General features: G+C 40.0%; 1 protein-coding gene across 4 annotated transcripts in view; it reads right to left on the bottom strand.

Moving 5' to 3' along the window:
- Positions 1 to 25,950, bottom strand: part of ASTN2 (astrotactin 2) — a 1,902,914-nt gene that overhangs the window by 1,026,104 nt on the left and 850,860 nt on the right. For 2 of the 4 annotated variants that reach the window (XM_033961675.1, XM_033961677.1), the window contains one exon: positions 2,519 to 2,626. The exons of the other annotated variants lie outside the window; for them this stretch is intronic. In XM_033961675.1, the coding sequence (XP_033817566.1) occupies positions 2,519 to 2,626 (108 nt within the window). The remainder of the gene's footprint in view (positions 1 to 2,518; positions 2,627 to 25,950) is intronic. 4 annotated transcript variants of the gene reach the window in all.

Here is a 25,950-nt window from a genome sequence, read left to right as displayed (position 1 = left end):
CTTTTCCTCTCTCTCTTAAATCCTAACCCACGTTTGCTGTCTAACACCAGCTCTGGCAGGATACACGTTTCAAATCTGACATATTGTAATTACAAAATGGAAAATAAAATTAGTTTTTCTACCTTTTGTTGTCTGGTCATTATTCAAATCTTGTTGGTCCCAGGCTCTGGTTGTCTTCCCAGGGTCTCCTTCTTTTTTCTTTCTCCGTTCTAACCATCCATCTGCCATTTCTGTCCTCCCCTTCCGTTTCCCTTCCCTCCTCAGGAGATCCGGCATCTTTCTTTTTTTTGTCTCCATCCACAGATCCACCTTTTCTTTACCCTTTCTTCCAGCATCTCTCCCTCCTTCCCCACCACCCCAGGGTCCACCATCTCTCCCTTTCTTTTCCCAACTACCCTCCTATCCAGTATCTCTATCACCCCCTCCACACCATCCCTTGTGTCCAACTTCTTTCCCTTTCTGTTCCTTCCCTCCCTAAATCCCATTGTCCATCATCTCTCTCCCTCTCCTCTATTTTTAGACCCATTATTTCTTCCCCCCCAAAGTCCAGCATATGCCCATCTGTTTGAACCCCTCTTCCCTCTGTGTACTTCTACACCAGGCCCCCCCTCCCCTGAAGGTCTGCCCCCCCCCTGAAGGCCTGCAGCCCTGCACCTCCCCCCTGAAGGCCTATTCCCCTGCTTGAAGGCCTGCCTGTCCTCCCTGAAGGCCTATGCCACCACCACTGGCCTGTCCCCTCTTTGAAGGCCTGTCCCCCCTTAAAGGTCTGCACTGTGCACCCCCCTTTAAAGGCCTGTTCCCACCTTAAAGGCCTTCACCCCCTAAGGCCTGTCCCGCCCCTGAAGGACTGCCCTCCCGAAGGACTGCCCCCCGAAGGCCTGCCTGTCCCCCCTGAAGGCCTATGCCATCATCCCTTGCCTGTCCCCCCTTTGAAGGCCTGTCCCCCCCTGTTAAAGGCCTGTTCCCCGTTAAAGGCCTGTTCACCCCTTGAAGGCCTACACCCCCCAAGGTCTGTCCCATCCCCTGAAGGACTGTCCCCCCGAAAGACTGGGCACCCCCCCCCCCCGGGAAGGCCTCTGTGTTCCCCCTGGCTTCCCCGAACCGTTTACCTTACAGCTTCAGCCTGCAGCCGAAGATTGCAGTTACAGCGTCTTTGCACTGCAGTGCTTTGAGCTGTTTCCTCTGCTGCGGTCCCGCCCCTCCTCTGACATCAGAGGCAGGATCGCGGCGGACTGACCCTCCCTCCTCATGCTCTAAAACAGGTGCGACAGCGGCCAGCCAGCAAGAGCAGCGCTTCCGCTCCTGCTTTAGGGAGTGAAGGGAGAGGGTCTGAATTGGGAAGCCGATATTTTTAAAAATTTATATCGATTCGAATCGATTCACCCAAAGTGAACCTATTCGAATCGAGACTTGGGCAGCACTAGTGGGAACTAAGCAGAAGATGGGTAGGAACTACCCCACATTAACTGACATGTTAGCACCGATTTACTAAATGCTTCCTCAATAAGAAATACTAAGGTGCAAATTCTATAAGAGACACCTAAATAAACAGACACCTAAAGTTAAGCGCATAACTTAATCAGTAAATTGTCTTCAATTATGAGCTTTAAGAAATTCATAATTTGAAGAAAAAATAAATAATTTGGTGATAGGCACCTATCTTCTTAGGCGCAATTCTACAAAAGATAGGTGGCTAGCGGTGTCTAACTCTAAAGTAGGTATGTTTAGGGGCAGAGAAGGACTTAAGACACTCTAGGCATGATTCTCTAGAGCAGGGATCTCAAAGTCCCTCCTTGAGGGCCGCAATCCAGTCGGGTTTTCAGGATTTCCCCAATGAATATGCATTGAAAGCAGTGCATGCACATAGATCTCATGCATATTCATTGGGGAAATCCTGAAAACCCGACTGGATTGCGGCCCTCAAGGAGGGACTTTGAGACCCCTGCTCTAAAGGATTTAGGAGCCTATAATTCAGGCCCTTAAAACCTTGGCCTACATTACTGGCACCTACGTTTTAAGTTAAGCGCGATTCTGTAAAAGGCACCTAAGTGTGATTGATAAGATATAGGCACCTATTTTATAGGTACCTATCTTTTTGCATACCATTTCCAGAATTTTCCCTTATGTATACACTTCTATGTCTATCTATATAAATACCCACACTGGCTTGCACTAACTCTGGGTGTGGTGGAATTTTGTGTAATCTTTTTCCTCATTTTTAAAATTGTACACCACTCAGTTTTATAATGAGCAGTATATCAAAACTTAAATAAACTTGGAAAATTGGAATTTGCTGAGGTAGAATTCAGATCTAAAATGAACAAAATCCATTCACAAATGTATTTAACTGTGGAATAAGCTGTCTTGTGACCTGTATATGGACAGCGAGATTGAGAAGTAACTGATATGAAGAAACAACATGCTCTGCTGCAGTCCTTCCATCTAAGGCATATCGTATAGGTCTAATCATTACTCTGGTATCCATGCTGGTATAACCTGCTACAAGACTGCCCTTTACCTTTGCTTCGTTTCCTGCTCTTGTGCTGTACTGTATAATATGTCAGCTGTGTTTCATCATCTGCCTCAGAGCCTGAGTCTTCTTTGGAACGTCTGAAGTCAATTCCACCTGCAGGGAAGCAGGGACCAATCAGACCTACCATCTCTTCAAAGTCCAGGAACCAGGCTGGACTCCAGTTTCAAACAGGTGCCCCCCCCCCCCCCCCCATTTGACATGGAAAAGATTTTTGGAAAAAAGGATTAAATGGTCCTTCATAGCGGAATTTCAACATGTGGATCGGTATTTTAGAAAGGACATAAAATTTGGAATTGAGATATACAAGTCAGGACATCTCAAGTTCTGCTAATATTTTAAAACAGGATCTACCAACATAGAGCCTGTTCTATAATACATGGAGAATTACATGTGAATGGAGAATGTGAATGGAGCATCCAGTTTAGAAACTATAAACATCTAAATTAACAATGGATCAAAACAGACATGCAAATATTTACTGTATATGGTGGCATATATAAAATTTTAAGTTATGAAATTGCAACATAAATGTTTATGTGTTGGAAAAAAAGCTATTTGTGTTAGAAATTTTAGAAACATAAATGTTTATTTTCTTTTCCAAAGCTGTCAAAGTGCCTGGTAGAGAATAACAATGAGACTAATTTTTCTCTGTACCCACAGGAACTCATTTTCCCATCTCGTCCCCGCCCCATTCCTGCAAGCTCCATCCTCATCTGCACAAACCTCAAACACTTTAAAATCATAAGTGTTCAAGGCTTGTGCGGTTAAGGCAGAGTTTACAAGAATGGGTCAGGGACAGCGACAAAACTCATGGCGACGGGACAGGGAAATTGAGTTCCTGCGGGAACAGGGACAAATTTGTCCCCATGTGATTCTCTACCTGGTATCTCTTTTGGGTCCTAAAAACTAAAAAGCTATTAGTTCATCTCTTCATAATATGTATTATTTAATATTCACAAAGAGTTTATTAATTTCTTTCAAAAATCATCATATTTCATAGCTTATAATCCTACATTCACAAATCTAGAGCCCACCCAGTTCATCTGTTATAAAATCCCATAAAAATCCATGAAATGTTAACCCATCGCTAGAAAATACTAGCAATGAATAAATAGCACCAATGTCCAAACTAGCATCCAAAATGTTCAATTCATCAGTAGTCACTTATAAATACATTTCAAATGTTCAATTGCACTTATCCCATGTATCTACTATAATATCCAGTTCACACTAGATCTTTTCATTCAACTTGACACGAGTCATGTGTTTCACCACCAGGTGTCTTCAGGACCTTACTGTGAACAGCTCCAATCAGTGTACCATACTATAATGCATAAACAAAACAAACTTCACCACTTATCCTATCAGTCATAAACATACATTGTTTATCATACAATTCCTTATTACCTCAAAGATGTATCATACCTGCTATTCAATGGTCATGAATTTGGACCCGACAAATGAGTTGTACAGCTTCAGCATCTATGAGGCAAACTTTGTTTTCTCTGTTACTGTGAACGGCTCCAAATCAGTGTACCATACTATAATGCATAAACAAAACAAACTTCACCACTTCACCACTTATCCTATCAGTCATAAACATACATTGTTTATCATACAATTCCTTATTACCTCAAAGATGTATCATACCTGTATGATGCATTATACCTGTATGATGCATTATACCTGTATGATACATCTTTGAGGTAATAAGGAATTGTATGATAAACAATGTATGTTTATGACTGATAGGATAAGTGGTGAAGTGGTGAAGTTTGTTTTGTTTATGCATTATAGTATGGTACACTGATTTGGAGCCGTTCACAGTAACAGAGAAAACAAAGTTTGCCTCATAGATGCTGAAGCTGTACAACTCATTTGTCGGGTCCAAATTCATGACCATTGAATAGCAGAAATATTCTGCTGTTTTTCTATTCTCCAAATATATCTTAAGCTTGCTTTTGGTGTTTTTGAAAGATATTCACATATTAATTTATACCATTTGGCAGCCTGATGACCCTGAAAATCCACTTGGAAACATATGTCTGGCAGACTGTGTTGACTTACCAAACTACGCCATTCAGGGAACCCTTTCTGAATGGCTTGTTTCAAAATCTATCAGCCCACGTACAAGCTGCTTTTCGACGTTCGTCTTCACACAGGCTTCAGCATGCTTTTTGCGGTTCAATTTGACTCCTTTCCAACCTAAGACCCCTGAAGAAGGCGTGTACCGAAATATGAATCGTGTTGGGTCCGTGGTTTAATTTTAAGGTGTTGTTTTTAACCACAATTATTTTAATAAACTTAGCCTGTATCATTATACATGTTACTGCAGTTCTCCTTGCTTTGTTTTGTCTTCGACTCTTTTACTGCAGATTTTGTTGGTTCTTCCTTTTTTGTTTGTTTTAATTGCATCCAATTAAAACCTTGAGTTTTTGAAATATTAAACAATTGTTGCAATTGAATTAAAGAGGCCAAATTATCACCCGTAATGACATCATTTAAGGTTCGAATGCCTGCTTTTAGCCAATGTTTCCAAAGAATATTTGAATTGCCTATCATGATTTTGGAGCTTAACTATAGGGACTGACATTTTGTTTTCTGTATCGGGACTGGAGTTAAACGATCAATAAATTTCAATGTAGTCCAGGTTGAATGAAAAATAATATTGTCCTTATAAATTCTAAGAAGCCTGATACTCAAGAAGTGAAGCCATAAGATGACTTTCATGAATCAGCCTATCCGGTAACTTCTCCATGAGTTCAGGAAGGATCCTGTAGGGGTGTTTCCTTATTTGCATCTGAAGGTTAGGTCTCTATGCCTGAACCATTATTTGCAAGAAATCTTTCCAGCATGAACCTAGCAAGAAGAGAAAGAAGAACACATCTTTGCTGTTTCTGCCTGATGCATTCTGGGTATGTACCTGAATGGTATTCTAGTCAAGGACATCCATCTATGCCTTCATGCTTAGACTGTGTGATTCTTAGGGGAGTTATACTCCTATGCTGTGCTTATTTCTCGAAAGGCGCATGTGTCTCCTAGCCTGTATGAGACTTTATACAGAAAGGCTATTCATCTAAGTTCTGTTTCTGGATTGGTCCGAGGAAGTCATCTAACGTGATCCAAGTGAAAAGGATAATTATAATTAGTCTGTGCTGGGATGGAAGTGAACTGACATCTCATCACAGGTGTTCTGCATGCATCTTTTTCATAATAATTAAGACCTGAACAGTTACCTCGTGTGACTCTCTGCCTGAGAGAGAGTGAATCGGACCTTAAACAGATTTGAATTCCATCACTTCAAGGAAACTTTTGCTGCCAATAAATTACTGCTTTTCCAGTGGCTGACGAACACTTGTTCCTGTAACCAAAGGATTTCTTCATCTGCTAAGCTGAGGAGAAACATCTTCCATTTCACCTAATTTTGTGCTGAGGCCTAATTAGATGGTGAGATAAGGAACTTATTATCTTTAAGCTGGGGTTAGATAAGTGCATCCGATTGTGATATAGGATAAGGCTTGTAAAGCTACTCTCGGTGATAATCTGTAATAGATTGCTGCTAATCAGGAAATTATTATTATTATAAGGAATTGTTTAGTATGTAAGAAGTAATTTTACTTAGTTATCTAGAAAGTGTTTTGTGATAATTATGTACTGAGTTTCATACATGTAATCAGATATTTTGTGAACAATATTTAGATATTGCTGCTGGCTTGTGAATTATATTTTCTATTTTCATAATAAAAGTATTTCTCATTAGCCTGGGTCTTATGTCATATAAATAGACAAAGAAATTTGGACCTGGCAGAGATATTATGGTATTCCCTAGAAAAACTAACAGGCACATAACTTGTTTATGTAACTGATTAGTGTACCATAAATCTTGCTACAATCCAATACATACCCTGACACAAGATAAAAGCTTGATGATACCTATAAAAATTTGGAAAAATATACCCCTCCCATTGATTTAGACTTTTGTAACAATACTAAGGTTAAGCTAGGATTTTTACCAAGCCAAAGAAATTTTGAAAGAATCCCATTTAGTTTTTTATAAAAAGATGATTGAAAATAAATTGGTAACATACTCATATGGTAACAAACTACAAGGGAAATCATCATTTTGATAATTTGGACTCTCCCCCACCAAGAAAAATGTAATAGGTTCCATTGCTCACACATTTCTTTGACCTTCGACAGTAAGGATCTTTCATTTAACAACATGGTATCTTCTAGAGTTTTTGTATCATTACACCTAAATATTTTATACCCTTTTCCTTCCAAAGAAATGGAAATAGATCAAATATTCCCTTTACACAATGAACATTCAACGGAAGAACCTCTGATTTACTCCAATTTATCTTCTACCAGAAAATTTTCCAAAATGGTAATAAATGCGGGATAGTTAATTCAGGATTCACTAAACGAAGCAATATATCATCTGCATAAGCCGAAACTTTATAGCTTCGACATGCATATGGAATTCCCTGTATCTCCTCTGCCTGTCAAATAACTAACAGCAAGAGTTCCAAAACAATATCAAAGAGCAGAGGAGATAAGGGACATCCCTGTCGAACTCCCCTCTCTAAACAAAACCGCTCAGAAAAAGTACTATTTATATAAAGTCTAGCTGAGGGGGAACTATACAAGGCTTGAATCATCTAAATAAATCCAGAACCTATCCCAAACTAATCCATTGCTTGGTACATGAAAGTCCATTTACTCAATTTAAATTTTAAAATTTCCAATATTATTTGAAAATATATCATATGAAATATGTTGTGAGAATCTCTTATACATTAGTCATTGGTAAAAATAATTTCATGTTTTCATTACCACAATTTCACTTTGTTCTTCTACAGAGGAGAAAAGAGAGCCACAGCCACGGCTGAATTGCTTAACAAATATTTCTGTTCTGTGGTCACGGCTGAAGCAGTGGGAGCGGGACCACAGAAGACAATGTGAACAGGGATGGAGGAGTATTAAACCCTGATCGATTTTCAGAGGGTTGTATTTGTGAGGAGCTAGCTAAAATAAAGGTAGATAAAACAAAGGGGCCGGATGGTGTACATCCTAGGGTGCTGAAGGAACTTATGGAAGTTCTGGTAGCTCTGCTGACTAACTTTTTCAATGAGTCTCTAGAGTCAGGAGTGGTACTGGAGCAATGGAGAAGGGCAGATGTGGTCCCTCTCCACAAAAGTAGAAGTTAGGAAGAAGTAGGGAATTACAGATCGGCAAATCTGACTTCTGTGGTAATCAAATTAATGGAAACACTTTTAAAATAGAGAATGGTCAAATTTCTGGAATTCTGTGGATTACAGGACTAGAGGCAACATGGATTCACTAGAGGTAGGTCTTGTCAGACAAATCTGATCAATTTCTTTGAATGGGTGACCAGAGAATTGGATAGAGGATGTGCGCTAGATGTGGTGTATTTAGATTTTAGCAAAGCCTTTGACAGTGTTCCACACAGACATCTAATAAATAAACTGAGTGCCCTCGGGATGGGTCTCAAAGTGATGGGCTGGTTGAGTTGAAAGTGACAGAGGGTAGTGATCATTGCAGATCGCTCTGAGGAAAGGGATGTTACCAGTGGTGTGCCTCAAGGTTCTGTTCTTGGGCTTGTTCTTTTTAATATTTTTATAAACGATATTGCTGAAGGGTTGTTGGGTAAGACTTGCCTCTTTGCAGATGATACGAAAATCTGCAATAGAGTTGACACACTGGATGGTGTGAATAACATGAAGAAAGACCTGGCAAAGCTTGAAGAATGGTCTGAAATTTGACAGCTAAAATTTAATGCTAGGAAATGTAAGGTCATGCATTTGGACAGCAAAAACCCAAGGGAACGGTACAGATTAGGGAGTGAAGAGCTTATGTGCACAACAGAAGAGCGGGACTTGGGTGTGATTGTATGTGAGGATCTTAAGGTGGCCAAACAGGTTGAAAAGGTGATGGTGAAAGCTAGAATGATGCTAGGTTACATAGGGAGAAGTATGGCTAGTAGGAAAAAGGAGGCATTGATGCCCCTATATAAGACTTTGGTGAGACCTCTTTTAGAATATTTTGTACAATTCTGGAGGCCGCACCTTCAAAAAGATATAAAAAGGATGGAGTTGGTCTAGTGGAAGGCTACTAAAATGGTATGTGGTCATCATCTTAAGGCATATGGGGACAGACTTAAAGATCTAAATCTGTATTATTTGGAGGAAAGGTGGGAGGGGGAGATATGATAGAGACGTTTAAATATCTACAGAAGGTAAATGCGCATTAGTCGAGTCTCTTTAATTTGAAAGGAAACTCTGCAATGAGAGGGCATAGGATGAAGTTAAGAGGTGATAGGCTCCGGAGTAATCTAAGGAAATACTTTTCTTTTCAGAAAGGGTAGATGTGTGGAACAGTGTCCCAGAAGAGGTGGTGCAGACAGCGACTGTGTCTGAATTCAAAAGGGCCTGGGATAGGCATGTGGGATCTCTTGGAGAGAGAAAGAGATAATGGTTACTGTAGATAGGCAGACTAGATGGGCCACTTTATCTGCCATCTTGTTTCTATATTTCTATAACTACATCCCAGTCATGGTTCTCTGTGAACCATGTCTCTGTAATCGCCACTATATCCAACTCCTCTTCTTCCATCACAGCTTCTAGATCCAGAATCTTGTTTCCCATACTTTGAGCATTAGTATATACTGCTTTCCAGATATTGCCCCCTTTTCCCCATCCGTGTAGAGGTTTAAAGTGATTTACTTACATGAGGGTTTATACTCACCCAGGAACTTTGATCACCCTGCCCCATCACTTCTAGTTTAAAGCCCTCTTTAGTAGATTAGCCAGCCTACTGGCAAAGATACTTCTTCCCTTCTTTGAGAGATCCCTGCTCAGAAGTCCTTGGTCGAGGAAGCCAAAATGCTCTTGATGTCACCATCCACATAGCCACACATTCATCTCAAGGATGCGAGCTTCTCTGACCTGGTCTTTACTCTCGACAGGGAGGATGGATGGGAATACTACCTGTGCACCTGACTGATAGTTTCTGTTACGTATGTGGTTAATTCATGAAGAAACGCACAACTTTGCCCAATTACCGTAGATCTGAAGAAGGTATACAAATTGTACTTTGGCTGTCCAGTGGACCATATTAAAGATTGCTACTTTTGCCTTGTGAACACAAGTTGATTTTCAGCTAAAACTAAGCACATAATTATATATCCTACTCTGGATTCTGCTATTTAGGCTTGTTCCTCATGATGACTCACTATACCTTCACAAGATGGACTTGTTTCTGTGGAACATGATGAGGAATGTGATGATGATGCAGCAGCTGTTCACAATCCATAATTATCTGATCCTGATTATGTGAATGATGAAGATTCAGATTCAGAGACCTTTACACAAGCTGAAATCAATGATCTTATTTGTGATCTAAATCTTTCAAAAGAAAAAGCAGAACTTCTTGTTTCAAGGCTTAAGCAAAAGCACTTGCTTGAAAAAGATGCTAATATAACTCATAACAGAAAAAGGAATCATTACTTAACAACATTCTTCACTGTAAATGGCTCATTGTGTTTTTGTCATGACATAAATGAGCTCTTCAACAGTTTGTCACAAGTGCGTTGTCCAGATGAATGGCATCTCTTCATTGATTCTTCACAGAAAAGCTTGAAGGCAGAGTTACTGCACAAAGGAAATTCCAAACTAAGTATACCAATTGCCCATTCTGCTCATCTAAAGGAGTCTTATGAGAATATGAAGAATTTACTAGAAGCAATCAGTTATAAAACACGTCAGTGGAACATCTGTGGTGATCTGAAGGTCATTGGCTTGCTAATGGGAATGCAAGGTGGATTCACTAAATACTGCTGTTTCCTGTGCTTGTGGGATAGAAGATCTACAGCTGAACATTATGTCAAGCAGGTCTGGCAGCTGACAGATACCTATAACCCAGGGACAAGCAGTGTGAAATTTATGCCATTGGTGGATCCTCATAAAATATTTCTTCCACCTCTTCATATCAAGCTGGGGTTGATGAAGAACCTGGTAAAGGCCATGGGTAAAGCAAACTCTCCAGGTTTTCAATATCTTGTTAAGAAATTTCCAAAAATCAGCACTGCAAAACTGAAGGAAGTGATATTTATAGGCCCACAGATCAAGTCCATTATGCAGGATGAAGATTTTAAGCAATCAGTCTCAGCAGCTGAGCTTGAAGCTTGGGAGGCATTCAGGTGGTTAATGGAAAACTTTTTGGGCAACCAGAAGTCTCATTCATACAAGGAAGGCGTTCAGGAACTCCTTGAGTCATATCAGAAACTTGGCTGTTGCATGTCATTAAAAATACACTTTTTATACTGACAACTTTACTTTTTTCCAGAAAATCTTGGTATAGTGACTGACGAGCAAGGAGAACATTTTCACCTGGACATTCAGTTAATGGAGCGTCGCTACCAAGGTTTCTGGAATGAGAGTATGATGGCCGACTACTGCTGGATGTTGTGCCGTGACAATCCAGAAACAACTCGCAAAAAGAAATCATACTCTAAGCATTTTTGAAGAAATATTGGTTGCTAAGTGACACAGTCCACTATAATTATGTTATGATGGGTGCTTATTTGACTTTGGACCGAAGATACTGCAACATTTCTTTGATGCTGCAATTCTTAAAATGCTATAAACTAACATTAGTCATAACTTTAAAAGTTTACATGACTGAAAAAAACTAATAACAGATCTGAAATCAGCGTGAAAAACTGATTTAGAAAAATGTATTGTGTTAGATGATTCAGAAAAAAACTTTTTTTGTTGCCTTGTGTAATTATTGTGTAAGGGAGAGTCCTCAATTTTCACAACTTACGCCAGATAACCTTTAAAGCAAAGTTGTCACTCTGTATACCCAAAAGGATTCACTTGTGAAACATCCCTGGACTTACTCCCATAGTGCAAATCACAGTGAAAATTATGAAGTGCGGTAATGTTCAGTGTTCAATAATCAATGTTTGAGCCTTCAGAGTTTCTTTCAATAAAGATGAAAAGAGATTAAAAAAAAAAAAAAAGAATCAGCTGGAAAAGATCCAAAATCTAATACAGTACTTATCTGCATAGTAAGGAAACTGGAACCATGTCAAATACTCAGTGTGCTTCTCTGCATTCAACGGACTCCATTTTGCCCCCTTCTTCAGGAATTGTGGCACTGCTTATAATGATTCGAAATGCCAATCCAGCGATTTTCATTCCTGCCTTTCTTGTTACAGATTGGCGTTTCAAATGGATCCATGTATGCTGATCCTGCAGACAGCAGAATAATGAGCAAGAAGCTTTGGATTGCATCACCATTTCCGAGCTATATTATTGTGTTATTGTGACGCCAGTGTTTCTGGAAGCATTCTATCATCTGGAAGGAGATTTTGCATTGATAGTCAATCACATGCTCCCTTTATACTGCAGCTAACTTTAACTACAATAGAGTACTGGAAATCAGAAGTTCCACCAGGTCATTTAAAAAAAAGATTTATTTTTGCCAATGAGAAATAAATAATTTGTCTTGGATTCTAACTTAGGCCCTCTGGCTACCATCCAGTCAAGTTGTGGCCCGTGATTTATTGACATTTCTCTAGCATTCAACATTCAAGTCAGGCTGCAATTGGCAATGAACTTTTGCACAGAACAGCTGTTACTGCCTGGAGGCAGAAATTAATAAGATATGATTTTGCATTGAATTTAACTTTGAGCAGTTATTAAAAAACCTTTCCCCTGCAAGACCCTTACAGCAAACAAAGGCCTTTTTATAGTTTAAGCAATTGAATAATTTCTTATGATCACATTATTTTTACATTCAAAAATTGCCTATTATGATCCTGAAACCTGTGAAATCTGTAATGTAATTAATTTATTAATAGTTTACATTCAGTAGGATCACAAGATCCAAGATGAAGTAGAAGAAATAAAAAACAATATGGATATATTACATATTGATGTTAATGCTCAAAAGGGCCCTATGACCTAAGGTTAGACATGGGGTTAATTATACAAGAAGGTATCTCAAATACCAAAAAGGTGCTTATTTCATTAAGGCAATATAGGAACTTAGGCATCTTTATAAAATGTGGCCATCTCTGGGAATAGGTGAAAATGATGTTTTAATGAATTATGTTAGAGCAAATAATTTGTAATACACTATCCAACCCCCCCACCCCTTTTGGGTAAAAAAAAATAAAAACGCTACAGAAGTTCAAACATGTAACTCTTTTAGTCTGCTTATGGACAAACCCATGACATGAAAAAGTAGCCATCCTCAATATTTTAAATCTGAGACTTTTGTCACCTTTTCCCAGAAAAATCACAAATAAGCTCCCAAAACCAGCCCCAATAATGCATAAAATTGTTATGCATAAATTTACACCTACTCCTAAAAAGATTCAAATTTGTATATGTATAAGAACACAGCAAGACAGTCAGTCTACTAGATCCAATGTGGAAAGAAAACAAGAAACAGACCATATAAAGAATACTACAGTAGCTTTAATCAGTGCTCCCAGGAATTGGTGCCCAATGTGGCCACATTTCACCACACTTGGCTATGTCAGGGGCATACTACCAGTTGGTGACACACAACAACTTCCAACAGTACTGTATGCATGTGTACTCTATGTATGTACCTGTGTGTAATAAATTATGCATGTATGTTATATCTATGTACCAACTGCACTCACAATACACCCCTGGGAATTCTTATGCATGATCTTTTTTTTTCTGTAGTTGTGAATACCTAACCACTCAGTTTTTATAAGTCGTTTTTTATTAAAATTTGATAAAGTCGCTTATCACATTTCTAAGCGAGTTTACAATTAAAATGTAGAGGGAGAAAAATAAAAAATGCCAAAACAACACAAATATTAAAAAAGGAGATAAAAACAACTTTAACTCAATACAATTGCCTCCAGAATGGAGTGGATCAACCTTTTGTACAAGAGGCTCCATGCAGTTAAAGTTAACAGAGTTTTAGTTTAATTTTTAGATGCATTTCCTAGGACATTTTCAGTTTTCATTTTCTAAACTTTAAAATTCCAAGTTGAAATCAGATGAAAAAAAACAAAAAATTACTAAGGGCCCTTTTACTAAGCTATGTTAGGCGCTAATGTAGCAAAAAAGGCCAGATGTGGGACAAGCTAAAGCATTCTGTGTTAGTTTTGCCATCTGCATACACTAACCACAATGTAATTATTCCTTAAAAAGTTTTGGGAGGCGGTGTGCTGTGGCAGAGAATGGGCGCATGTTAGCTGAATAATGCAGGAATAACACAGGAGCCCTTGCCGCATCCTATATAGAAGGCAAAAAATTTCCGGGTAACCATAAATCTCCTTCATACATTCTGGGCAACCATAAGTCTCCTTCATTCATCCTCACTAAAATTATATCTTTAGGCCAGAAGGCAGCAACAGCAAGGTGAGCTTCCTGCCATTGGTCTGCCCTAGAAGCCTTCTCTTTGGAGAGACTTCCTGTTCCCATGTAGGCAGGATGCTCCAGAGAGAAAGCTTCCAGGACAGGCTGATGGTAGCAGGTTCACCTCGCTGCTGCTGTTGACTGGCCTGAAGATTCAATTTCAGCTGAGCCCGGAGGTAGATGAGGGACAGGGCAGACAGGTTAGGGATCTATACACTTTCTCCCTGAACAGGGAACAAAGCCGTCTGGACAGTCCGCTATAAAGAGGACATGCCTGGGCAAATCTGGACATCTAGTAAACCTAAGCATAGTAAAGGGCACTGTGAAGGAATCTATAGACCTCTCCCTCTAGTGGACACTTCCCTGCAGAGTCGGAAAGCCATTCAGAAAGCTCTACTTCTCCCTCTAGTGAACTCTTCCCTGCAAAGACACCTTAAGGAAAAGGAAATGAATACCAGTAGGAATAAAAGGGCAGGGCCAGAGAGAGAAAAAGAGAGCCCTGGGGAAGTCAGGCAGAGCAGGAAGCTGAAAGGAAATTCTAACTGATTCCTCCTTTTTTTACTACAGGACTGAGAACTGAGGTAAGCCTCAAGTTTAAAGCTGTGGACTAATCTAGAAGCCAACTAAGATTAACTGTTCCTGTGCAGAGAGTATACGATTCCAATTCGCAGGTTGCTTGCAGAAGTAAATTTTCTTCTCTTTGTTCTTTTGTCTCTCTAGGTAGCACCCTCTCTCCTCTGCGTTGAGAAGATGTCTTTCATCTGCTCTCACTAGATATTTTATTTTTCTATCTTAATCTGATTTTTTATTGAGGGTTCCCAGTAGTCCTGGGACAGCTCTACCTGGGAGAAGGGTCAGACATTGGGGTCTATAGCCAGGAGGGCCACATTTTAAAAAAAGAATACCTGTCAGTCCAGCCTGTGTAACACTTGGAAGCTCAGAGTCAGGTCCCCTGAGATTGGTGCTCACCCCTACGGAGTCAGGTGCTTGAGCACAGGCTGATTTGACCCCATTACTTTCCAGGAGACTTGGTGGAAGAATCATGTGGAAGAGTGAGGGTTCGAGGGAACCTGAATAAAATGCAACCCAAAGAGACAGGTCCCTGGAACAACCCTTTGCTTGTCTGAGGCAGAAATTCCATTTCCAGTAGCAGTGAAAGGCTGATGTAGGCACAGCACATGGCAGGTCTATGAGTACAGCTCATTACTGTCTATGGGAAAATTGGGGTGGGTCTGATTTTAGCAAAACCTATGGTTTATGAGGTTGTCCCAAGGGTTCCCCACCTCTAAAATCCTATTTTGAGTAATTTTGGTCTTTCAGTTTTGCTTCCACAGGACATTTTCTGGTGCCAAAATGGGTGCTGTGGTGGCCATCTTGAATTTACTGATTTTAATTTTAAAAGAATCCTTCAGCCTCATATTGCCTTGATTTTGGTGGAAATCAATTATTATGGATTCCTCAGGTGGTTTTGATCCCATATTATGTCAGTTGTGCGCCAGATAGTTAGCTGAGGAATGTCCTTGGTCCATGTGCCACGAGGCATGTGAGGGGTAGGAGAGTCATGGGCTTAGCCTCCTCTGGTCACTCCATGAATCATGAGAGGCAAAACCTGGCTGCAAGAGGGAGGAGCCCTCCTAAGGTCCTGGCCAGAGTGGACTATGTGGCAAGGCACTAATTACAACATGCTCAGGGTCATGAGTAGCTTATACAATCTCCATCCATAGAATAAACTGGATCAGTCAGTGGGCGGGAGATTTGGCATCTAAAGTCACCTTGAGCAAGTTCCCTTTCAATGAACAAATGCTTTTTGGAAAAGGAATGGACACTTTGTGACCTGTGTGATGGTTTGTTGTCTTAAGTCCTTGCCGGACAGTAAACCACGAGGCTCCAGGAGTTACTGCCATGGTTCCTTTCATGTTATGGTTCTGTGGGTTCCTTTTGTATTAAGGATCTGTAGATTCCTCATCACAATAGTCCTTTCAAGGCTCTAGACAGAGGTTTGGAGGCTCTGGAAAGCCTCTGCAGCTGGATCTCACTCAGAAGCAAATACTTAGAAGTCTCAATGATGACAGATTGGCCTCTGGGATCCCCCACACAGGAGGGAGACTTTTGGAGTTTTGAGAGACTTGGGTGCAGATTTCTTCAGACCAATAGGTCCTGGACATCATTTGAGTAGGATACAAACACAAATTCCGTCAGTCCCTCAGGGACATTTTTTTCCTGGATTTTCCGGCAGGAAGACCAAATAAAGCAACCAAGGTAAGCACAACTGTACAACAGATATTAAAAATTGGAGCCATAGAACCAGTACAAGATGCAGACTTGGATTCAGACAGATACTCTTTATACTTTAGCCTCAGAAAGACTCCAAGACTGGAAACCAATTCTGGATCTCAAGGCAGTCAATGCAGCATTGAAGGTTCCCAGGTTCCAGATGGAAACGGTGAATTCAGTCATCACCTCGGTAGCTCTGGGTGAATTTCTAGCCTCGCTTGATTTGACAGAGGCTTACTTAAATATCCATATCTTCCCAGATCGCAGGAGATTTCTACGGTTCTATGTGCTAGAGGGCCATATTCAGTTCTTGGTACTGCTGTTCAGTTTGGCAACTGTGTCTCTCTCCTTCACCATGGTAATGGAGGTGGCAGCAGCACATCTATGCAAAGCAAGGATGCTTGGCTGATCAGAATGCTGTCTGTGATGGAATGTTGCAGGGCAGTGTCTCAGGTAGTTCAGCTCCTGCAGGATCTAGGGTGGATTATAAATTTCAGAAAGAGACACTTGGAAGCCAACTCAAAATCTAAAGTATTTGGGGGTTCAGTTCAACACAGTAGAGTGCTGAGATTTTCTGCCAGAGCCACGCAAACTGAAGCTCAGAAGCCAGATCTTAGAAATCTTGGCAAGGCCAATGCCTACAGCATGGAATAACCTGAAGGTACTAAGTTTCATGGTAGCAACTGTAGAGGTGTTTCCATGGGCAAGAGCCCACCTGCATTCCCTACAGAGGGCACTGCTGGATTGTTGGTCACTTCAGAAGGACTCTCTCCAGTTACAGTTAGCTTGGATGGTGGAGGCATGCCAGAGTCTACAGTGGTAACTCTAGCCAGCATCATTATCCATTGGTCTCTATGCATAGAGTCTCGAGTGATCCTGACAATTTATACTAGTTTTTATAGCTGGGAGGTCTTTGTGAGGGTCATCTCATACAAAGACGTTGTTGCTTTCACAGAGTGCATGGTCCATCAACAGACTGGAGTTAGGAGTCATTTGGTTGACTCTGCAGTTATTCCAAGTGAGGCTGCAAGGCAAAGCATCCACGGTCTTTTCAAACAATGCCACAGCCATGGCATATGTCAGTAGATGAGGAGGAACCAAGAATGCTTCACTGAAGATAGAAGCTCATTACTATTTTGTTGGGCAGAAGTCCATCTATAAACCTTCACTGTGGCTCATGTAATGGGACTGGACAATGTCCAAGTTGATTACTTTGGCCAGCAGACCTTGGATCCAGAGTAATGGTCCCTGTCCCAGAGAGCATTCGCATGGCTTCAGTGGACAACTGGAAAGCCCCTCGCTTCTTCAGTCGAAGTTCCAAGCCCAGAAACGACAACATAGATGCTCTTAGACAGTGACAGGACTATTGCATATGTTCCCTATGTGGCCGATGAAAGGCAGGGTCCTTCACAGGATAATGGCCTATCAAGGATCAGTAATCCTTGTCAGTACAGTAGAAAAGGAAAGGGAGGAGTTCAATCAGCCAATGAAAACTGTCTTTATTTATTTTTTTCTAAAATTTCTAGACCGCTTATCCCTAAGCAGTTCACAATAAAACATTCATAGTAGTTCCGGACAAAGTACATAAAAGGCATCTTCAATTACAGTACAATCACATATTAGCAGTATCCCTTAAAAACTGGGGAAACAATATATTAGCAAACTATGCTACATTAAATCATCTTAATCACAATTCAAGATATCCTGACTAACTTGCAACACAAGTTCAGAAAAAGGCCTCAACATATAGTTCGGTCCCAACTGGGATCCTAGTTTTGGCATCCAAACAACGCCTTCCTCAGGGGACACAACTAAAAATTGATAAGAAATGTAAAATAAGAAAAATACAAAATTAATAAAAATATGCATAAAACAGATATAAAAATTACACAAAAATACTATAAAAGCATGTAACAGCATCAAATTAATGACATGCATAAATAAACAAGGCCTATAAATAAATATATATATATCAATGGCTGGTATGCTAAAAAAATATATACAAGTATATATAATATAAATAATATTGAATAGGCATAGGAAAAATCACAAATCTAGACAACATTGAGCTAAAATGCAAATAACTAGAACATATCACAGAGAATATCATAACAGAAGTAGTATAAAACAAAGGAATGGTTAAAATACATATAAGCAAAAAAATATTTCAGAGTAAGAAAATGATAAAAATACGTATGAACAAAACACATATCCACTAAACAACTTACATGTGTTCAAACATAGGAAAACTGTATGTCAAAACACAGAGCGCAAGGAAATGGAGAAGTAAAGCACAAGGCAGAAAACTCACTGAACTAAAGTAATCAAATAGGCTGTCCCATAAACCATTATGGATGACAACCATGCCAAAGTAAACCAGTGAAGTAACAGAAACTGTGAGAAAACCACATATCATAAACACAGGTTGAACTGAGGACTCGGACAAGTGGCAAAAGATGAATTAGGGAAAAGCTGCAGTGTGGTGCCCAAAGGAGATAGGAAAAAGCTAAAAAACTAAAAAACACAGCACAACAGGAACCATGCCAAGGTACATAACAGACCACAAAAAAGATGAAAAAAACGCTAAAAACCGCAAACAGATTGGTTGCGTGTATGGCAATACAGATTGGTAGCATGTATGGCAAAACGAGTATATCTCAAACAGCAAAAAAAATGGCCAAATACCTGATATAGGAATGCCATGACGCACACTACAGGAAAACCAAAAAAGAAGAAATAAAAGTATTGCAGATGGCGGTTGGCAATAAAATAAAATAGCAAAATTAAGCAAGGGAAATAACTCTCTGGATTTACCTTAGAAAGAAACACAGCATGCTTGAAAAACCGCTCTCCAGAAACTAAAAAGACTGTGCAGAGGGTGTCTGTTTAAAGAGTAAAAATGAGGGCACTAACGCAACCGGTGACTAGATGTCTGTTATGCCTACGCTGCTGACTTGTAGGCTAGGAAGAGTATCATGGTTTGGCTTGAGGCAGCCAAGAAAAAAGAAACGGAGTCCTTTGCATGCTGGCATATTAGTGCTGAGATCGATATCAGCACATTTTGTTTTGCTATGAACTGTATAAGTGCCGGTTGCACATAGGTAGGTGGCTGCTTTCTTCATTGTTATTTGTTTCCCTGTTAGGTAGTTATTTATTAACTCTTGTTTACTACTGCAGAGCAGATTGAATTTTTTTGGATCAGGAAGTTCCTCAAGCCCCCCCCCTCCCCTTATTTGCATTTCCTCTCCTAGTGGTTCTCACTTGCTTTGGTATGGACTGAGGAGAGGGGGCACTGCCCAGAGAGACAAGGGGCAGAAAGAATAAAATGATTGATGTCCTCTGCAAGCAACTCTTGAGTTGGGGTGCTTAACCCATCTGTAAGGAATCATATGCTGTTTTATAGGAAAGAGGATTATTCAGGTAAGAACCTAATCCTTCCTTGTTATCCACAGAATTCTCCCTGAAAAAGGGGAGGCGCAACTGAACAAAGCCAGCTTTAATTTGGATTATCAGATGTTTTGTTTTCTTATGTGAACTCTATTATACTAAATTACCTAGAGCTCTGTCTGGATAAAACCTGTCTTAATTTGAAGGCCTGAACTTTTCTTCCTTTCTTTTGTTGGAACCCTGTGGTATATGATTTCGCTGGACATTTTCTTTACACTGAGAATACACAAGAAGAGTGCCTCAATAAAACCTGCTTTAATCTGAAATATATTAAGTTCTGTCTTTTATTTTTTTGAACACTGTTATAGGCACTTAAAAGAATAATTTATTTCCTTAAACCTCTTTATGGAGGCTCAAACCTACTTTGATCAACCTTTATGGGTGAAAAGGCAGGCTTTATTTCAATCAGGAGCTTGATTACTAAAGTTGGGGGGTGACCAACATGCCCTCTAGAGAATGACATGGGGACAAATTTTCCCCATCCTATCCTGTCCCCCCCTGTCCTTGTCCCTGCCCCATTCCTGCAAGCTCTGCCCTCATCTGCATAAGCCTCAAACACTTTAAAATCTTAAGTGTTCAAGGCATATGCAGTTAAGGCAGAGCTTGCAGGAATGGGACAGAACTTGCGTGGATAAGACAGGGATATTGAGATCCTGCGGGGACAGGGACATATTTGTCCCCATGTCATTGCCCCCAGCACTTACCACATAGAAAAGTTCATTACCATACATTAAAGGCTCCTTTTACAAAGCTGCGCTACTGATTAGCGATGCACTGAATGCAAAGAAGCCCATGGGTTTCTTCACATTCAGTTTGGTAGCGCAGTTTTATAAAAGAAGTTCAAAGTTCTTTCACAGGCTACAAACTGTGGTTTAGTATTTACACAGTAATTAGCTGCTTTTACATGCATTTGCATGTTTTACATCTCATTATTATGTACTCAAGGGCACTTTAATAACACTGTATTAGAGTACGATAACCTGTGTTAATGAATTTTAAGTTACATTAAAGGGAAAATAGCATGGGTTCTTGCCCTAATACAGATTACCGGTAACTTCCTCCCTAAAATAACACATCTTAATGGAGATCCACATTGATAATTTCCCTCCCTTCCCCCTCCCCCCCCTATTACATTGTGTAAAATGGGACCTGTGCCAAACAGCACAAGTTAGTGATAAAATGGAACAGTAGCTCACAATACACGCTTAGATGCAGGAAACCCTTCCCTGAAACTCACTGAAAACCAACCAAACTTTTTTTCTGTTGAAATCTGTGTTGCTAGCAATGACTTATCCAGGATTCATGACCATCCTGATTGTTCTGAATGAAGCTGTGGGAACCCCTTTGATGTCTTATATTTCTGCTATCTTAGTCTTTCGGCTGAAATTAAGAAGCTGTATATCACAGGAGGAGAGTGCAATGCGAATACCTCAAACACCATGACAATGGGCAAAGCAGAGGGGCTATGCTTCAGAAATAAAACAATATTAGGACTTTTAAAATATAGTACTACATATAGCACTTACGTAATTCAGCACACCAGGCAGAGAGGTGCTTAGACAAATTAGCACTGTGGCGTGCAGTCAGTCATAATTGAACTTACAGGAAGTCAGAAAATGATATAAACAGTCTACTTAAGGCACTCTGGCTAAAAACACATTTATTAATTGAACATTAAAATGTCAGACTGACATCATGGGGAAGATATGTTTTACTGCTGCTTCCTGATGGGTACGTGAGACTCTTTCCTTTCAGGGGTGAATTTCCAGCACCCCATACGAGAAGCATTCAACTATCCACCGACATGCACACCAAACCTTCAACACTTCAGAAAGCCCCTACCAGTGCACTTATTAGGATGTGCAGACTAAATATTTTCATTTTATTTATTTATTTTTGTCTTTTTTTTAAATAATGTTTCTCAATAGTGTGCTCTATTGTTATGGCATGATATTCTGTAATAGTGCAAACTTGTGCAACAGAGTAACCATTGATAGGTAGTGTGCATTATTGATGATACATGACAAAAAAATACATTTTAAGTGTTTTCCTGTTATTTCAGACTGAACATGAAACAGCATGAGAAATGTCACTGACATTTTCCATGTCACTTTAAATGAATGCATATCCTTAGTGATCGCAGGTGCAATTATGCACTTTGAGTTCATAAGAACATATGAATAGCCTTACTGGGTCAGACCAATGGTCCATCAAGCCCAGTAGCCTGTTCTCATGGTGGCCAATCCAGGTCACTAGTACCTGGCCAAAATTTAAGGAGTAGCAATATTCCATGCTACCGATACAGGGCAAACAATGGCTTCCCCGTGCCTTTCTCAATAACAGACTATGGACTTTTCCTCCATGAACTTGTCCAAACTTTTCTTAAAACAAGCTACACTATCCGCTCTTACCACATCCTCTGGCAACGCATCCAGAGCTTAACTATTCTCTGAGTGAAAAAAAATCCTACAATTGGGTTTAAAAGTATTTCCCTGTAACTTTGAGTGGCCCCTAGTCTTTGTAATTTTTGACGGCGTGAAAAATCGATCCACTTGTACCCATTTTACTCCACTCAGGATTTTGTAGACTTCAATCATATCTCACCTTGTAAGGATATATTCTTTATAAGTTTACTAGCTGATGCCCCGGCATTGCACGGGTATTTAATTATAGCAATAACACTGTAAATGGATTCAAATAAAGATACTTTATAGTGGTGAATGAAATTATTTTTTTACAGCTTAATAAAAAGTACAATATTCAAATTATAATGTGAAATATTTGACAAAATGAATACAATACAACTAACGCAAAACGTGATTATAAATAACAATTTTAGTTTCACCTCCTGGAGCAAGAACATATAAATTATTGGGTGAACCCACCCTTGAGCAAGCAACATAGAGTTGTGGGCCGCGAGACCCCCAGAACATATCACCCCAGGTAGTGAGGGATCTGCATACCAAGTTTCGTTCAAATCGGTCAAGCCGTTTTTGAATTACTGTGAGAATGGCAGCTTTTTACATTTTTTCCATTGACATGAATGGGTGAAATCTGATTTTCTGTTTGTAGCTCCGCCCACATGTGCAGGTGGGCCGCGAGACCCCCAGAACATATCACCCCAGGTAGTGAGGGATCTGCATACCAAGTTTCGTTCAAATCGGTCAAGCCGTTTTTGAATTACTGTGAGAATGGCAGCTTTTTACATTTTTTTCCATTGACATGAATGGGTGAAATCTGATTTTCTGTTTGTAGCTCCGCCCACGTGTGCAGGTGGGCCGCGAGACCCCCAGAACATATTACCCCAGGTAGTGAGGGATCTGCATGCCAAGTTTCGTTCAAATCGGTCAAGCCGTTTTTGAATTACTGTGAGAATGGCAGCTTTTTACATTTTTTCCATTGACATGAATGGGTGAAATCTGATTTTATGCTTGTAGCTCCGCCCACGTGTGCAGGTGGGCCGCGAGACCCCCAGAACATATCATCCCAGGTAGTGAGGGATCTGCATACCAAGTTTCGTTCAAATCGGTCAAGCCGTTTTTGCGTGATCGCGGCAAATACACACATACATACACACATACATACCTCCGATTTTATATATATAGATTTTGCTATGCAGAAATCACACAAAAACATTGTCTCTTTTTGTTATCTGTATCTATAACTACTGGCTGTGGAATTTCCCACCTCCCCCCTCCCTGTGTTCATGAGAAACGAAACCTATCTTTCCCTATAAGCTGCACCCATTATTAGCTTGTGACCGGGCATGCACAAAGGGGGAGGGGGGGACTATAAATATGTGTGGTTCTTCTGAATAAAGACACATCTCTTTGGCTATCTGTGTATGTGTGTGTGTTTTCTGTCCCCGGATGCATCTGTAGTCAGGACAGCAGAACGAGGCTAATACAAATTGGGACCTAGTCGTTTCACACTTCAGCTGTCTCTTTTCCAAGCTGAAGAGCCCTAACCGTTTTAGTCTTTCCTCATATGAGAGGAGTTCCATCCCCTTTACCATCTTGGTTGCTCTTCTTTGAACCTTTTCTAGCACCACTATATCTTTCTTGGGATAAGGAGACCAGAACTGAATGCAATACTCCAGATGAGGTCGCACCATGGAGCGATACAGGGGCATTATGACATTCTTAGTCTTATTAACATCCCTTTTTTAATAATTCCTAGCATCCTGTTTGCTTTACACTACAAGAAGGAATTTACTATGCATGTTCTTCCTGCCTGACTTCATCCCACCCCTTTTACTCATGTAGGGACATTTTTGATTGGACATCTAAGTCTGATTTTGGATGTTTCCGCAAGGATGTCCAAAAGTTGGGTTGGGAAAATAAAATACAATACAGTGACTTATATACCACAATTTTCTACAAGGAATCTATGCAGTTTTAGATCAAGTTCTTGAGTTACATTGTTAAAAGGAGCATTGGTTTAGAAGAAAGGGAATGAAAATAACTAATTGATGGGTTGTCTTAGGTGCATTAGCAGTTTGTTCCAAATGAGAGGTCCCTGGTATTCAAATGTAGTTTCAAATATTTCCTTTTTCTGTACTTGTTGAGGAGATGGGAAGAATAGTTTGTAGCATTGTGTAGTGTATGGATTGAAGGAATGTGGGACTTTAATATCAGAAGTTAGTCCCTCCGAGTTCTCTCCATAGATTGCTTTGTGAACCATGCAGGCTATCTTAAACTGGATTCTTTTTTCAGCAGCAGCCAATGCAGTTGTTTTAATAGTGGACTCACCCTCTTGTATTGGTTCCTTTTGAGAATTAGTCTAGCGGCTGTGTTTTGTAGTAGTTGAAGCCTCTTGCATTCTTTTTCTCTAATGCCACAAAATAGTGAGTTGCAATAGGCCAGGTTTGGTATTAGGACAGATTGTGCTACTGTCCTGAAACTAGTCTTGGTCAGGACTGGTCTATTTGTCCTCAGTTGTCTCATCATAAAGAAGAATTTTTCCACTAGAGTGGTGATGTGTGTGTTGAAGGTTAAGTTCGAGTCTAGTGTGACTCTTAGGACTTTGGACGTATGTTCTATCTTTAGACACACCTGTTTTAGATTTGTTTAGTTTGAGGAAGTTTCTCATCGTCCAAGCACTTAGGTTGTCGATGGTATCTTTCAGGTATATTAGGGTACTAATGCAGTATTTTTTAGCTATGTAGAGCATGAAGATATCATTTGCATAATGGTATGGTCCTGGGTTGAGGGAAGGTTATTTCCCAGTGTTCTTAAATAGATGTTAAATAGTGCAAGAGATAGCAGTGAGCCATGTGGAACTCTGCAGTTGGCCTTCTATTGTTGGGATCTCTTTTCATCTTTCCAGAATTTGTAAGTTCTACTTTTTTAGGAATTTTTTAAACAATTGCCGTACCACACCCTGTACTCTAAGTTCATTTAATTTGAGAAATAGAAGAGTGGTCTACTGCATAAAATGCTGTAGAGATGTCAAATTGTAATAGTATAGATTGTTTGCCTTTGCCGAGTTGATATCTTATTTTTTATGTTAGTTTAGGTAACAAAGATTCAGTGCTGTGTCTAAGTCTGAACTGTGGAATACATCTGTTTGGTCTAAGAAATTAGCTAGTCATGTACTTGCATAGAATTCAAATAATTTTATAGGCCATGGTATCCCCACTACAGGCCTGAAGTTTTCAACTTTGGTCTGGTCAAGGTTTGCAGATTTAGGAATAGGTGTCAAAGCTATAGCTGATATTGTTTTGGGGGTAAAGTCCATTATCTAAGCATCTGTTTACTAAGTACATCAACCATTGCAGAAAGTCAGGGGGAGAATGAGTTAGCAGGCTAGCTGGATATATATCAAAGTAGCAGTGTTTTTTGGATAATAATCTCTTCAGCCAGTTTAGGATCTCTTGTGTGTTGACTGGGTTGAACTTTGACCAGCATCTGTCAGCTGGAATCCCTTTATTCCCGTTGTATTCGGTTGGGTGAAGATCTATGTTATTTTCTGGGTTGTTTGTGAATGATGTCCTCACTATTCTGATTTTTTCCTGAAAGTGGTGTTCTGGGTTGTCTGCATCTGTTGAGAGTTTGAAGAGGGCCGGAAAGAAAGGGAGGGTGGCAACATTTAAATAAGTTAACAGGGGGGAGGCGCTTTTCATATTCGCTCCATTAGACGCACCCTTATTTCCACCCACTTTTTTGGGGGGGAAAGGTGCGTCTAACGGAGCAAAAAATACAGTAGTTAACTTATCAGGTTTTACAAAAGGTTTCAGCACATCCTTAAATCATTCTTTAAAGG

Source organism: Geotrypetes seraphini, chromosome 10, assembly GCF_902459505.1.
Source record: "Geotrypetes seraphini chromosome 10, aGeoSer1.1, whole genome shotgun sequence".
NCBI classification, from domain to species: Eukaryota; Metazoa; Chordata; class Amphibia; order Gymnophiona; family Dermophiidae; genus Geotrypetes; species Geotrypetes seraphini.
This window is presented reverse-complemented; position numbering and strand designations above follow the sequence as displayed.